Source organism: Epargyreus clarus, unplaced genomic scaffold (genome assembly GCF_041222505.1).
Source record: "Epargyreus clarus isolate Ecla_fem2 unplaced genomic scaffold, WU_Ecla_fem_2.2 ptg000002l, whole genome shotgun sequence".
NCBI classification, from domain to species: domain Eukaryota; kingdom Metazoa; phylum Arthropoda; class Insecta; order Lepidoptera; family Hesperiidae; genus Epargyreus; species Epargyreus clarus.
Genome location: NW_027332210.1, coordinates 6,484,863 through 6,499,134, shown reverse-complemented (window position 1 = coordinate 6,499,134; position 14,272 = coordinate 6,484,863). Strand labels below are relative to the sequence as shown.

General features: G+C 32.8%; 1 protein-coding gene across 1 annotated transcript in view; it reads left to right on the top strand.

Moving 5' to 3' along the window:
- Positions 1-631: 631 nt before the first annotated feature.
- Dopr1 (dopamine receptor-1) overlaps positions 632-14,272 on the top strand; it is a 34,584-nt gene continuing 20,943 nt past the window's right edge. Inside the window, exons 1-2 of the mRNA XM_073076762.1 lie at positions 632-724; positions 7,170-7,321. Of these exons, the coding sequence (XP_072932863.1) occupies positions 7,292-7,321 (30 nt within the window). The 5' untranslated portion in view covers positions 632-724; positions 7,170-7,291. The remainder of the gene's footprint in view (positions 725-7,169; positions 7,322-14,272) is intronic.

Below are 14,272 nucleotides of genomic sequence, written 5' to 3'. Positions count from 1 at the left end.
TCAGATCTACTGAATATGCATATCAAATTTGGTGAAAATCGTTAAAGCCGTTTCGGAGGAGTACGGCAACTAACATTGTGACACAAGAATTTGATATATAATTAGATAATGATGATGATGTGTGATTTACCATCAAGTTTGCAAGTTCACATGCTACTTCTATCTTTTCAAAAATATGAACAATTTATTAAATTGTATAAATACCAGCTTTGTAGATTGTAAATACCAGCTTTAGTAGATTTTCTCTGACAGCTCACAGAGTTCTTTATTAATTGGTTTCTTTCAGTCATAACCATTATTTAATATAAACTACATCTTCATTGATTCCCCTAGTGTACGCTTCCTGTTAGTTACTGACAAGAAGTCTTTGTGACCAGTCAATTGGGAGTTATGGTCGGTTTAAATCTAGTCTATCATAGTGCCGTGGATTGTATGAAAAACTGTATAGGATTCTGTATTTGTCGTGTTTAGCTGGATTGTTAGTGGCAGTATATTCGTGATACTAAGAAAGAAGGTGTTTAATAATATTTTTCTAGAATTGATTTTATTCGTAGTGTTTCTGTTGAAGGTAAGTAAATGGACACACTATCAATTACATCAAAGTAAAATAATTTTGAGAAGTAAATAATAAAAGTAAAGTAGTCTTGAAAAGTAATGGGTGAAAGTAATGTACACTTGAAAAAGTAATGGATGGAGGTAAAGTGATCTTAAAAGAGTAATGGATGTAAGTAGAATAATTTTGAAGTTAAAAGTTAAGATAAGCATGATATGAGCAGGCAAGAAATTTAATGCTTACGTAAAAGTTACAAAACAGTCTTTTTGGTTTTGAATTCATTTACAGAAGTCCATAAAGTTGTAGTAAACATTCATTACGATAGTAAGGTACTTAAATATAAATATAAAAATGTTCTTTACCGACTTTGTTCTGTTAACTTTAGTATTAGTTTAGTAGTTTCTGCTAACTATAGAATTTACTATTGTAAAAATTATAGTTATACATTTCCTATTTATATCCTTTCCCATAATAAATTATAACCGTGCCATTAACATGAAATTCGTTACTTTTAGTAAGTTAATATTAAGGGATAATCAAAAACTTTCGTACAAAACCTCCGTTTAAATTCACCGACCCGAAGCCCTTGATCCTGAAACCTAAACCAACACAGATAAGTATTTCTGAAGTGTTATGAAATGTACTCGTCGCTAGATCTTTTTTAAACCACTTCTGAAAGTTTCGTAATTCTGCGGTATTTTAGGATTTTGGTGTTTGCTTTTTATTTCGACCCGTTTCGATAATTTAAAATTATCTCGTTTTTTGTAAAATTGAAGTAGCGATCGCGTCTTATATTTAATTTGAACAAATTCATTAACTTTAGAACTTAACTTAACTTTTTAGAACAACTTTTTACCAAATGGTAAAAGGTTGTTCTAAAAAATGCCAAACGTCAAAACATTCATTGTGAAGCGGGATGAAAATTTTTGTAAGATTTTTAATTTCCTCTCTATTGTTTTACGTGTTTAACCTCTTTGAACAAGAATAACTTAGTTAAATATTTTTCAGAGGCTAAACGTAAGTCTCTTAAGAAAATACAAAAATATTACAGGCACTATTCTCAAGATTATGTAAATTCTAGCCATGTACAAATAATTCAATCATGATTTCTTCACCTTCCAAGAAACCACTTCATTTCAATTTCTGTACGCACGTGACTTGGAAAATAGATATTCTAAAGATCTAGAATTTTGGATTCCAATTCAGTCTTCTAATATCAGAGTTCAATATTCATACCAATGACTTATCTTTTCTCGAACTGAAATAACTTTCTTCTGTTCCAATAGTAAGTGTAATATCTAACAACTCTACGTCAGTAACAAATAAATTAAAATTCCTCTTTCATAAAATATTTATTTTATTTAAAACGGAAAGAAATATAACAAACAAAGAAAGGATTTCACAATCTCACCTTAAAACACTCTACACAAATCTGCAAACACTGCAATATCTTACAAACATTCTTCGTAAATCTCGTGCAAATATTCACCACGGAACGAATGAGGCAGAACCACGGAGCGTTATTTGTACACCCTCCTAGCAAATTGCTTGGGTCCTTGAGCACGTCGCGGAGAACCTATGTAAATCAGTTTGTAAGCCACTGTACGTAATGGGGACTTGCTTCGTGTGAATAAAATGTGTATTGCAGGCTATATGTAGCCGTAAATGCAGCTTGTAGGTTTGAGTAAATTGTATTTAATACATAATCTTAATCTAAAACAATTAACTGCTTTACAGTCATATCTTTAAGAAGTTATCGTTTTATATCACTAATATATAAGTTAAAACTCCTCTGAACAAATATACATGTATCAAACAAAGAAAGGATTTCCCAATCTCATATTAAAACACTCGACACAAATCTGAAAACACTGCAGTATCTTACAAACATTCTCCGTAATTCCCGTGCAAATATTCACCACGGAACGAATGAGGCAGAACCACGGAGCGTTACACACTCCGAGTTTGTACACAATCCGAGCAAATTGCTTGGGCCCTTGAACACGTCACTGTACGTAATGGGGACTTGCTTCGTGTGAATAAAATGTATTTTTGAGGCTATGTATAGCTGGGACTCTTACTTGGTGAATGAAAAATATAATAACAAATAGGTAACCACTTTACTTGGGAAAGTCGGTTAAAAGTATAAATTATCAATTTGTGATGGATGATTAGAAAGTGGCTTGTCTTTACTCTTTTTTAAATATAATGTAGCAGTAGCAGACGAGCACGCCATTCACCTGTTGGTAAGTGAATACTGCTGCCCATGGATATCCCTACCTGAGGTCGGCTACAAATGTGTCACTTGACCTGAGGACCAGGAACAGGAGCTGGAACGTCTCGGAAAAGTATGTCTCCCTTACCACACCCTTCAAACTAGAACACATCAGCGTTTAACATTGCTGTTATTCGGCAGAAATAGGTGTGGTGCCGGAGTCGAACCACAATACGTTCTATCACCTACAGATGTCAGTAATCTTTTCACATCAGTCTAACCTTTTTATTATGCTTCATAAAAGAGCTATCATAGTTCATCTCCCACGCACCTAATAGTAAAGGTATTTCCAAATAATGTTTTTCATCTCGAAGGGAAAGCAATTTGCTCGGAGTGTGTATAGGGTGCGTATTTTCGCGGTCGTTCATTCACTCTATGGAGAATATTTGCGAATATTTGCATAAGAATTATGTGGGTGATATTAAAAGTGCGCGTAAATATTTTTGCAAAGGAGTTCTTGAATAGACAGCTTTAGTGTATATTTGAACAGGATACCAATTTCCTAAAGTACTCTACCGTGTACTATTGTATAGTTCAGTAATGTGTTCTTCAATATTTATTTATTCTTATACTTTTGACTTTTTTCCATTTTTTTAAGATGCAAATGAATGCAATTTACCTATAGTAAGTAGGTTCTGCGTCGAATTTACTTCTATCCGTGGTCAGTCACAAAAGCGTTGTTACTCTATAAGACTAACTTGGAATGCCTCACGTAAGTGTTAGTTTACCGTACCTTTAAGTTTAAACCTAGATTACAACGCAATTATAAGGGTAAAGTAAATGTGGTGGGAGTAACACCACAGTGCAATTAAGAGAGGACAAGTTAAAGTAACACAGATTACACGAAGCGTTCTAACTTAGCCCTCAGGGGGACATCATAAAATCTTTAAATCTATTCAGGGTTGAATATCCAATTATTAACTTTAATTGAAAAGATATATTTATTTTGTTTAGGCCTAAAAACACTTACGATTATTTCTTTTATTAGTACCGGTTCGGTACGCGACCTCAACTGAAAAGTCTGGTAAGAAACCCAATAGGTTTGTCTTTTTTAACCCACTTCAAACAAGGAGGTCCTGTATTCGCACGCTATGTATGTGTGTATGTCTGTCCGCGATTTTCTCAGAAACTACTGATCTAATTTGGATGGAGTTTTGATTATTTGCAAGCATTCCTTACAAGGAAGGTTTTGGTGTATAATATATTAAGAATTCATAATATTTATTTTCTTATTATTTTGTCTATTATGGACGGCAATACCCTTACTATCAAATAAACTACATTTCTGTTCGCTACTTCAATTTCTTAAGAAAATGAAGACATACCTCCGATTTTACTCACCTCTGTAAGATTGTAAAATGTTGAGTTTATATTATGCAGTATAAACGTTATAGAGCATAAAATGTAGCGTTGGCTTTCACGTGCTTTAAAGGTGTCGGGTTTTCCTTTTAGGTGATATTAGAGGATATTCTCGTGTTTTAAGATAACTTAGTAAAGATTGTGTGTTTTTGAAATTATTTTGTTCTCTTTGCGACTTAATTTTGTGTTTTTTTTTTGTTCTGATTGTTAAAGGTTTTACCTTTAAGAAAATTTTACATATTCAGGGTAAATAATGTTGTACTATATATTATATATTTTCTCACTCGTTTTAGTTTAACTGCGACGGCACTATCGTCACATCTATTTCTGCTTTCCATTAATGACTTCAAAACTGCTGTTATTTTTTACACGTTTTTTATTAATATTTTATAAAACCATATTTTAATACCTATATTAAGCACTTTTCTATGTTTACCTATATACAAGAAAAGACGAGGCATTAAATTTTCTTAAAGTGCTCCTAACGAACTGTATCAAAACTGATTAGAAGTGTATGGTATATACGTAAATAAATACAAAAACAGTCATTTTTGTAAAATCGTAAAAACTCATACTAAGGGTACTGAAACATAAGTCTAAGTCCGATGCCATCTAACTGATATCTCCGGATTAATGTTCTAATACTGCACGGGAGATAATTAAAGGTCGTAGCTTTATTCCGGATTCGAATCTCGTTTGTGTGGAGATTTAAGAGGAACATTAAAGACTATGAGGTAATGTATGACATCGTGTAAGGTTTAAGCGTCACAAAAATCAGCCGGGATATTTTACGACGCGTCCTAGATTTTCACGATGCGGCATCGCAACTTTACACGACGTCGCATTTTTTTTAAATATAATATAGGAGTAGCAGACGAGCGTGCGGTCCGCGCGATGGTTAGTGGCTACTGCCGCCCATGGTCATGTGTAATCAACCCCAAATAAGGCTACCTACCTACTAGATTCCTACCTGAAATTGAATACAGATGCACCGCTACCCTTGAGGACTAAACTGGAATGCCTCGGAAAAGTATTTCTCCCTAACTAGATCCTTCAAACCAGAGCACAGCAGTGCTGCTGTTATTAATTAGAAATAGGTGTAGCGGTGGTGACGTCAGAGTTGAAAACAGAGTGTTCTACCACCAAAATGATACATGTTCAAAATGTGCTATGATTCAACGTTCTTACGTCTTTTGAACCTATGATAACCTGTCTCTAATGTTAATAGGATTCCTATCTTTTTGGTATTGTTGTAGTTACTTTCCCAAATGTCGAATAGCTCAGATGAACGTGATTTTTCCATTTCACTAACAATATTAAAGTAGTTCGTACTCCACATTCGCGCCCCTCGAAATCCAATCTAAAACAATTTTCGCGACTGCGTCGTACCAAATTTTTGCGAAACTTTCCCCCACCTGATAAATTATTCATACATTTAATAAAGCGATACTCAAAAACGTGACAGGCATGGCATTTGAACGTGATAATCCGAAATTTCAATCCCCAATCAATGGGTGCTTCTTCATTAGAACGACACGAGCACGATACGGTGCGGTGCCGACGCTAGAACTTCTGTCGGTCATTACCGGTTATAGAAACCTAATTAAATTGACAGCGCCAAAACCACCGTCTGTGTGAAACATGCCAGTTTTTTCTCCCTATGTGACATTACAAGAACGTGTTAGTAATTCTTTATACGAGCGAAATCGCTTCAAAGTAGACATATCGAGGTCAGATAAATTAGAGGAATAATCAATTTGAAAAAAATGAAATAATAAACTGTATAATTTGTTGTTTACGTTTGCCAACCCTCGAGAAGTCGTTACAAATTCAAACGCGTGGAGAAAGATTTGGTATTGGCTTTGTAGATTTGCAACCACTTGTAGCCGGAGCCATGGAGTGTCAGCTTCAACGGAATTTGCCGCAAGGGCTTGCGATGCGTCCACACGTTTGTGGATTTGTAGAGGCAGAGGAGGATTGTACGACTAATAAGAGTATGGTTGTAGCATAACAGTTTTATTTGCCCTTTTGATACGCGAAGTTTGACTTCTATTTTAGGTATAGCGAAGAATAGCTCTTTTGGGCAAAAAAATCGATTATTTTAATCAATCTCCAGAATTCGGGTCTCGGATCGATCGGATACGTATTTCAGTTTATTTTTATATTTACTTTTGGCTATTTATTTTAGATATTATGTGCGTGATGTCGGTGCCATGTCGTGTCGTCTCAATGAAGAAGCTCCCAATGGGGTATTGAAAGGCTTTCTGATGGATATTAATAATCTTGAGAACTAAAGAATGGTGTCGGCTATTCGAGTTGTTCGTATTTAAAATCGCTTTACCTTTTAGAATTTGTTGGCTGTTCATATTTTTTGCATGATAAAAGCTTTTTTTATTACTTTTTATGAATTGTAAATATTTTTGGTAGGACAATTATCCTTAAGATATTTTGATTAATTATAAAGCTGAAGATATCTGTCGTTTTGTCTAAGACATTTTATATTATAAGCTAAAAACTATATTTTATTGTATTGTTTTAATGTTGCTAGACAAGTATCTCATCGTCTACCATATAAAAAGTATCGGAATCGGTTTTCGATGAAAACTTATAAGTCATAATTTAGTGCTGATCAATGACTGACAAAATTTAATAATAATAAGATTTTTTTATTTTTTAAATCACACTTATCGTCATATATCTTTTTTTTTTAATATAAGGGTATCAGACGAGCATGCAGTCCACCTGATGGTAAGTGGCTAATGCCGCCCATGGACATCTGTTATTACTTTCAATATTTACCCATTAATTAATTAATAAATAATCCATCTAATATTTTAATAAATACATTAAACAAGAGAAAAAAATAAGAAAACTATTTTCCCACTGCATATTTGTTATACATAAACATGTTTTTTAAATTATTATGTTCTAATTCTGTTTTTGTTATTCCGGGATTAAACTGTGATCATGTTTTTGTTCCAGATATGTAACCCCTTCACGCGATGGGTTTCCACATAGCCTGGAGGTCTCGCCAGCTGGGCTTCCTGCTGAAGGTGGACACCAAGATCTGATCTCCATCATGCTGCTGACGACAGAAGACTAAGATGGACTTCAACTTCGTTGTGCCTACTAATGTAAGTAACCACACATAACTTTTTTTGTTTTAGATAGAAATCTTCTAAAGATACTCTACCTTTTTAGTATAGGTCGTATTATGTGGGGTTTTTACTCCCTAAAAACCCCATCAGTGGCTCCACTCAGCATATAGGGAAGTCCGGAGATCCCTAATAGAACGCACCAGTGCAATCATTGCGTGGTGCCTCTATGAACACATTATTCTAGATTTTCCAGTGTCATGTTCATACATCCATGTCATCCTGGATCCAGGCAAAGATGAATATACAAACACCTAGACCCATGACAGAAATCGAATTCATCAATTAAATGTCTGTCTCACCGGGGATCGAACCTGCAACCCATTCAGACCGGTACGGTGACCACGGGTCGTCCAACAAATTTATTAAACCCAAATATTGTATTAGGTACCTATGTATGTATCAATGCAAATGGAACCTACTTACTATTCTAGAATGTTCAAATAATACGAATAATTAAATAGAGGCCGAATTAATTCACACAAAGCGTTATATAGGTTGACGGTGACATTCCTTGGCGAAATTATACTTGGTATGGGACTAATTAATAATAACTTAACCTGTATATTGTAGGTTCATGGGTCATGAACCCATGAACCTACAATATACAGGTTTCGCATATGTATGTCATTTGAGGATGGATACATTCCCGAACAATGCATTAGATAGATACATAGATAGGTTTGAAAGTGGTAGAATTCTCAGTGGTTCGACTCCGGCGGCACGACGGCCACACCTATTTCTGTCTAATAATAGCAGTGTTAAACGGTGTGGTTTGAAGGGTCTAGAAAGGAAGACATACTTATCCGAGGTGTCCTAGTTTAATCCTCAGGGTTAGCGGTGTATCTATGACTCGTCTACGAGCTGTAATGGCTTCTTACCATCAGATGGAATAAATACTCTTTTGCTACTATTATATATAAAAAAATCTATGTACATAAACCGCGGGCAACCACGTCTCATATAGTTGCTACAACATGACTAAATTGAAACGCTGCATATAAATGTGTCTCCTCTACCCCTAACGGTCACCCATCCAGCTCTTGATGTCGCCCGACATTGCATCGGTCGACATAGACAAACCGAGCTTCAATGTTACTAGCTTTATTACAGCCATGAGGTCACGACCTCACAGGGCTCAAACAAAGCATGTTTGCGGTAACAGCGGTTGTCTGTACTAACCTCACGCGGTATTAAACCTCTGTTCTACGCTTGAATATAACTTGAGGTGCTGTACTGTTTGTTACCAAATGTATTTTAGAGTTGTGTGGTACATATACATATGAAATTTCAGATTACATATCCTTTTAACAATCTAATTACTTTTTGCCCTGTGATCGAAATTAAACCCTTATCAAAATTTTAAAATATTTTATTTGTAGAACATTCGGTCCATTAGAAAAGTTTTCTGTTTTTAGAAAAACAAGCTTTTTATTATTGTAATTTTATATTTCTCCCGTAAGCTCTTTCATATTTTGATAACTTTACCAAGGATAAAAATATCTCGGGCGTTCGCCATATTTGAATTAAGTAACGTCACTGAACTAATTGTACTTCACTGCATAGTCTCTTCAATGATAATGTTGACATGTAGTACACCGCCAGTCGCCAGCCTTGTGTCACGTATATTCAGAGCTAAAAACCTCGAATTCAAATAATTTAAAACAATATCCAACCTACTTATAGCGCCCCCTACCGGTAAATGTCATTATCGTTTTTCGTGCAGCCTGTGTACATTTATGATTTTTCAAAATAAGAAATAAAATAAGTAATTTATAGTAAAAATTGTTAATTTATAATAAATATTTCAATTAATAATTTATAAAAGACGTAGGTGTGATATATTGTGCAGAAAAGTTACAATGGAAAGTAAAGAATTTTGACGAAATTATTCTGAAGACTTGTACTAGGCGGCCATTACGAATGCCGTCGCAAATTGAAAATGTATTATTTTCATTTATTAAAGATAAGATGACAATCTTATATATTAATGAGGAATGACAAGGTAAATTTTTACATATATATTTTTCCAAGCAAAGGTTTTTTAGATTACCATATTGTTCTGTAGCAAGGAATTTGACGTCTTATGTTCATTAACTAAGCTTGTCACCTATTTAGGTGATCTCGCTTATTTAAATCCTTATATAAATCTCGCTTATATAAAGCTATGAACATAGAAATAGGGTGCTATTTAGCCCCGTGCATGGGTACTAACCCGTTTATACTGAGTATTTACTCACATAAAAGAATCTACTATTGAGTAGAATATACCTAATGGGTATTCACCCGTTCAAATAAGGTTATGACCCTTACATATTGGATATTTACCTACATTACAAGAAATAGGGTGCTATTTAGCCCCGTTCGTGGGTACTAACCTGTTTATATTGAGTATTTACTCACATAAAATAATCTACTATTGAGTAGAATATACCTAATGGATATTCATCCGTTCAAATAAGGGACCCTTACATATTGGATATTTACCTATATAACAACTATAACAAGATACTACTATTAAGTAGACGGATACAACGGATATTCACCCATTCTAATAGGGTATTATGTCCTTTACATTGGGTAAATAACCCATATAACAAAATACTAATAATCAGTAGATAGACACAACTATTACCATCGAGTGGATGTAATGATTTTAATGAATGAACATTTTATTGAAGAATCATTCAGATTAATAATGTACATGATACAGGATATAGAGATGACAATTTATATCCTTTTGTAATACTCTAGAAGAACCTAAATTTGGTTTAACCATTCATAAGAATTTGGTATCTAGGTAGATCAGCATATTAAAGAGTAACTTACTAAAGGAACTATCTATCTATCTAGATGGTGATAGATAGACTAAAAGAAAAAATAGTTTAAAGGAAGAACACTAGCCTCTAAGAAACTGTGGGACGGATAACACATGATTAGACTTTAAAAGTTGCACAAGTCGCAGTTACTATTGTAGCTGTAAAGAGTCAAAAGCCATGCCACATCAGGCGAATGCTTACTGCTCTCGAGCATTTGACATGATTGTTTCTTAATAATTTTAAATTATTTGCCTTTATAAAGATAATTTGCTATCAATTATCTTATTACTGGTGCTGGTCATTTATTATATATAATAAATAATAAGAAGAAATTTCATAGTACAAGTACTGGAAGAAATGATCGGAAAAATGGTTTAAGAAACAATGATTGTTCAATTCATATATATATATATAGTACAATATTTTATAATAACAAATATAACGAAGATATTTACACTTCATCCTATGATAAACTTCATCCAAAAGTTTGAGATACTCATACCAAATAGGGTCATTATCTGACTTACAACAAGCCTCATGCACAAATACCTGTGTCACAGAAAGGCTTGATCGAAGTTTCCTTTGGAATAAATCTTCAATCACAACAGATTTTTAGGTGAGTGGTTAACAATGTGGTCGATTATAATTATAATTTTAAAGACCAGTTGTAACAAATAACTATTGACCCAAGCTTTGCAAGTGGTTAGCTTTAAGAGTCTATTTGTATAAACACTTAAACTCATTATTCTCAAGGAATGAAGATTTTTTTCAAAATATACTCGGTATGTGTGTAGAAAGACTTCTCACATCAGTGGTAACATATTGTTTACTCTTAACCAATTTTTTACAATATTTTTACTTTACCAACACCTGATGATGGTGATGTTGGTTTATATTGAATATCTTGGTCTTAATCTTGAGCTTTAAATAAAGCCTGGCATTCCACTCACTACTTACTATTGTTTTCAAGAAAGCATATTTGGATACTAATTCATGATTACCTTAAACAGTGTTTACATGTCTATGGTTTAATGGAAATTCTATGCATTTCAAGTTCTTTCCTTTGGTTTGAGCAGAACACTATATTTATGTTTTTACTAACCTTTTAAAAGATACAAGACCATACATAACTGATTAAGATCTAGGGACATTGTGTCAGTTATATATTTATATAACATAGTTCCTATTTGAAATGTCATAATAATGGACAAGGAACAATAACGACACTTAGTAATTTAGGATCATAGACATAATAAGCTATATCATTCTTTAGGATTTATTGGTTACTTAAAAGATAGTTTGATAATTGGAAATAATACAACTGTTAAGGTTGTTCATTGTATTATACAAGCAATGAATAAATAAAAAATCAAATTGCTTTACCATTAGATAAAAGATTAAAAATCAACACAAGGGTGAAATAAAAAAAAAAATAAAAAAAAATATATATAATAATAATATTAAAAAATAAAAATTATAATAAATGCAAAGATATGTATATATATATATAACAATTTTAATAATGTTTATCAAAATACTATCCCTCTTACAGATAGATATAATTACAGGTGGTAGTTGTCATATTATTTTTATTATCGGGACACAATCAGTTATGTAACATATGGTCATTATTCTCGGTATTTTTGTTATTTGATTTAAATAACAAATCCGATCAACTATTTAAAGTTAAATGCAGCGTTACTTGTGCTTAAAGATATTTTTTCAATAATCATCTTCAACATGGTGAAACCTAATACGTGTAGGCAACTCCACAGTTATTTCATATAGATACAGCATGGTGTTTAATACCCACATTTAACCGTAATATCAAGGCACATATTGGATTTATTGAATACCCAAAAAATGTTTTTATTTCCCTAATACATTCAATAATTTCAGAATGAATTTGCTATCACTAAATCAAGATTATACATTGCGAATTAACACTTTGAAGGTTTTTAAATAGATTTATTTACTAGGAAACCTACAAGAAGTATGACTTACATGTCATGACTAAGGTTATACTATTTAAAAATAAATAAATGGAAATATTCATTTTATTTCTAATAAAATAATTGTTGTTAAAGATTATCTCTGAACGGTTGGGGAGTTTGTGGTAGTACCAGACTGGTCCAGACAGTCCTAAAAAATAGTATTAAAAAAATAATAATAATAATAATAATAAACCTTTCATTTTGGAAGGGTTGCATTTTGGGTCTCATATGAATTTAAAAAAAAAAAAAAAAAAGATCTAAATCCAATTGTTTTTCGTCAACGCTTTACCCTGTATGTTACTCGCTTCCTCGAGGAGCGTTTCGTTTCTATACACGAATCCCAAGATTTTGTTGCCCTACAAGCAATGTTAGACGCAATAATGAAAACGTGATGCTGGTGCTTATAATATTTTGGCCTAAACAGTGTAAATAACTAGATCTATCTGTAGACTGGTTACAATATTCTTTTCATTTTGATATACATATATATATATATCTAGAATTATTTTTGTTCTTAAAATGCATATTTAGGTTTTCTATCCTCCATATCCCAAGTATGCTATTACTTGGGATAGTTACATCTGATGTATAAATATTTTTAGCGAGTTAAGTGTAAAATATTATATATTATTTAGTGGAGATGATGAAAAAATACTATTTACTTTTTTTGGTTATTGTAATTTCTCATAAAGTAAAAAAAAAAAAAAAAAAAAACAATAATAATATATAACTAATATATAAAAACAATAGATATCGTATATATTATGACGTTCACTTGGTGTAAGCCCGTGAATGCCATTATTACTACCGATTCGCCTACATCTGAGTCGAGACTTCTAAAAAGTATACATAAACATAATAATAACATTATTGTATATTAACCAAATTGCTTGTCGGATGATATTGTATATTGAATTGCCACATGAATTTAAACCTTACTATAACCAGTGTTCAAACAATCTAGTATTACCATTATTTCATAGTAATCATAGTATTTGTCCAGCACATCCTTAATAAAATTACCTAGATAGGCCTAGTAACACTTGAGAGTTGCAAGAATAAGTTTATTTCTTTTATGTAATCTTATAATACAGTGACCTTCCAGACGACAGTTTCTAGATTTTATCAACCACGGAAGATGATGGCATTGATATATCATTTTTTACAATACATACCATTAGAGAGCACGCATTACCACGCTGCTACGCTGACGTCTAAACATATGAGTGTCAGTTAAGACCCCTCTTAGAAGGATAGCTGAATGGATCAGATCTAAGTTCAATTTTGTAGTAGAGACGTTACATCAAACGTATACTTGATAACTGTAATTAATATTTAAATAGATAATATATTAAATTAGGAATTTTAAAAATAGTAGGATTTAAATGTTTTTGTATTTTGTTTAATAGGCTCGTTATTTTACAAATCTCTAAACATCTACATGTCAACATTATCATTGAAGAGACTATGCAGTGAAGTACAATTAGAAATTAAACGAACTTACCTAAGTGAAGTTCCATTTCAATTGTACGAACTGCATAGTCTCGAAATGATATTATAACCCACCCACCCATACTTATATACGATAAGTATTACCCATAATATCATCTATGTTGTAAAATAATCGAGCTAAGGAACTTACATCTTGACCCCAGGATCTCTAAACTTAATGACATTTACCGGTAGGGGGCGCTATAAGTAGGTTGGATATTGTTTTAAATTATTTGAATTCGAGGTTTTTAGCTCTGAATATACGTGACACAAGGCTGGCGACTGGCGGTGTACTACATGTCAACATTATCATTTCGAGACTATGCAGTTCGTACAATTGAAATGGAACTTCACTTAGGTAAGTTCGTTTAATTTCTAATTATGCATTGCCATTCAATCCAAATATGTATAGAAAATTTCGAGAACTTACAAAACAACTTTAAAAAAGCTGACAAAACACGTCGACTTGAAGGGATGTGGTACACAAACCACAATATTAAAGACGTTCTGAAAGCCTTACATTTCTGTAGAATCTATTTTGTGGTATCCGCTTTCAAGTATTTAAATATTAGAAAACGTTTTGTTCGTATACAACACGAGAACCGAAATATCTTTGTACATCCTGC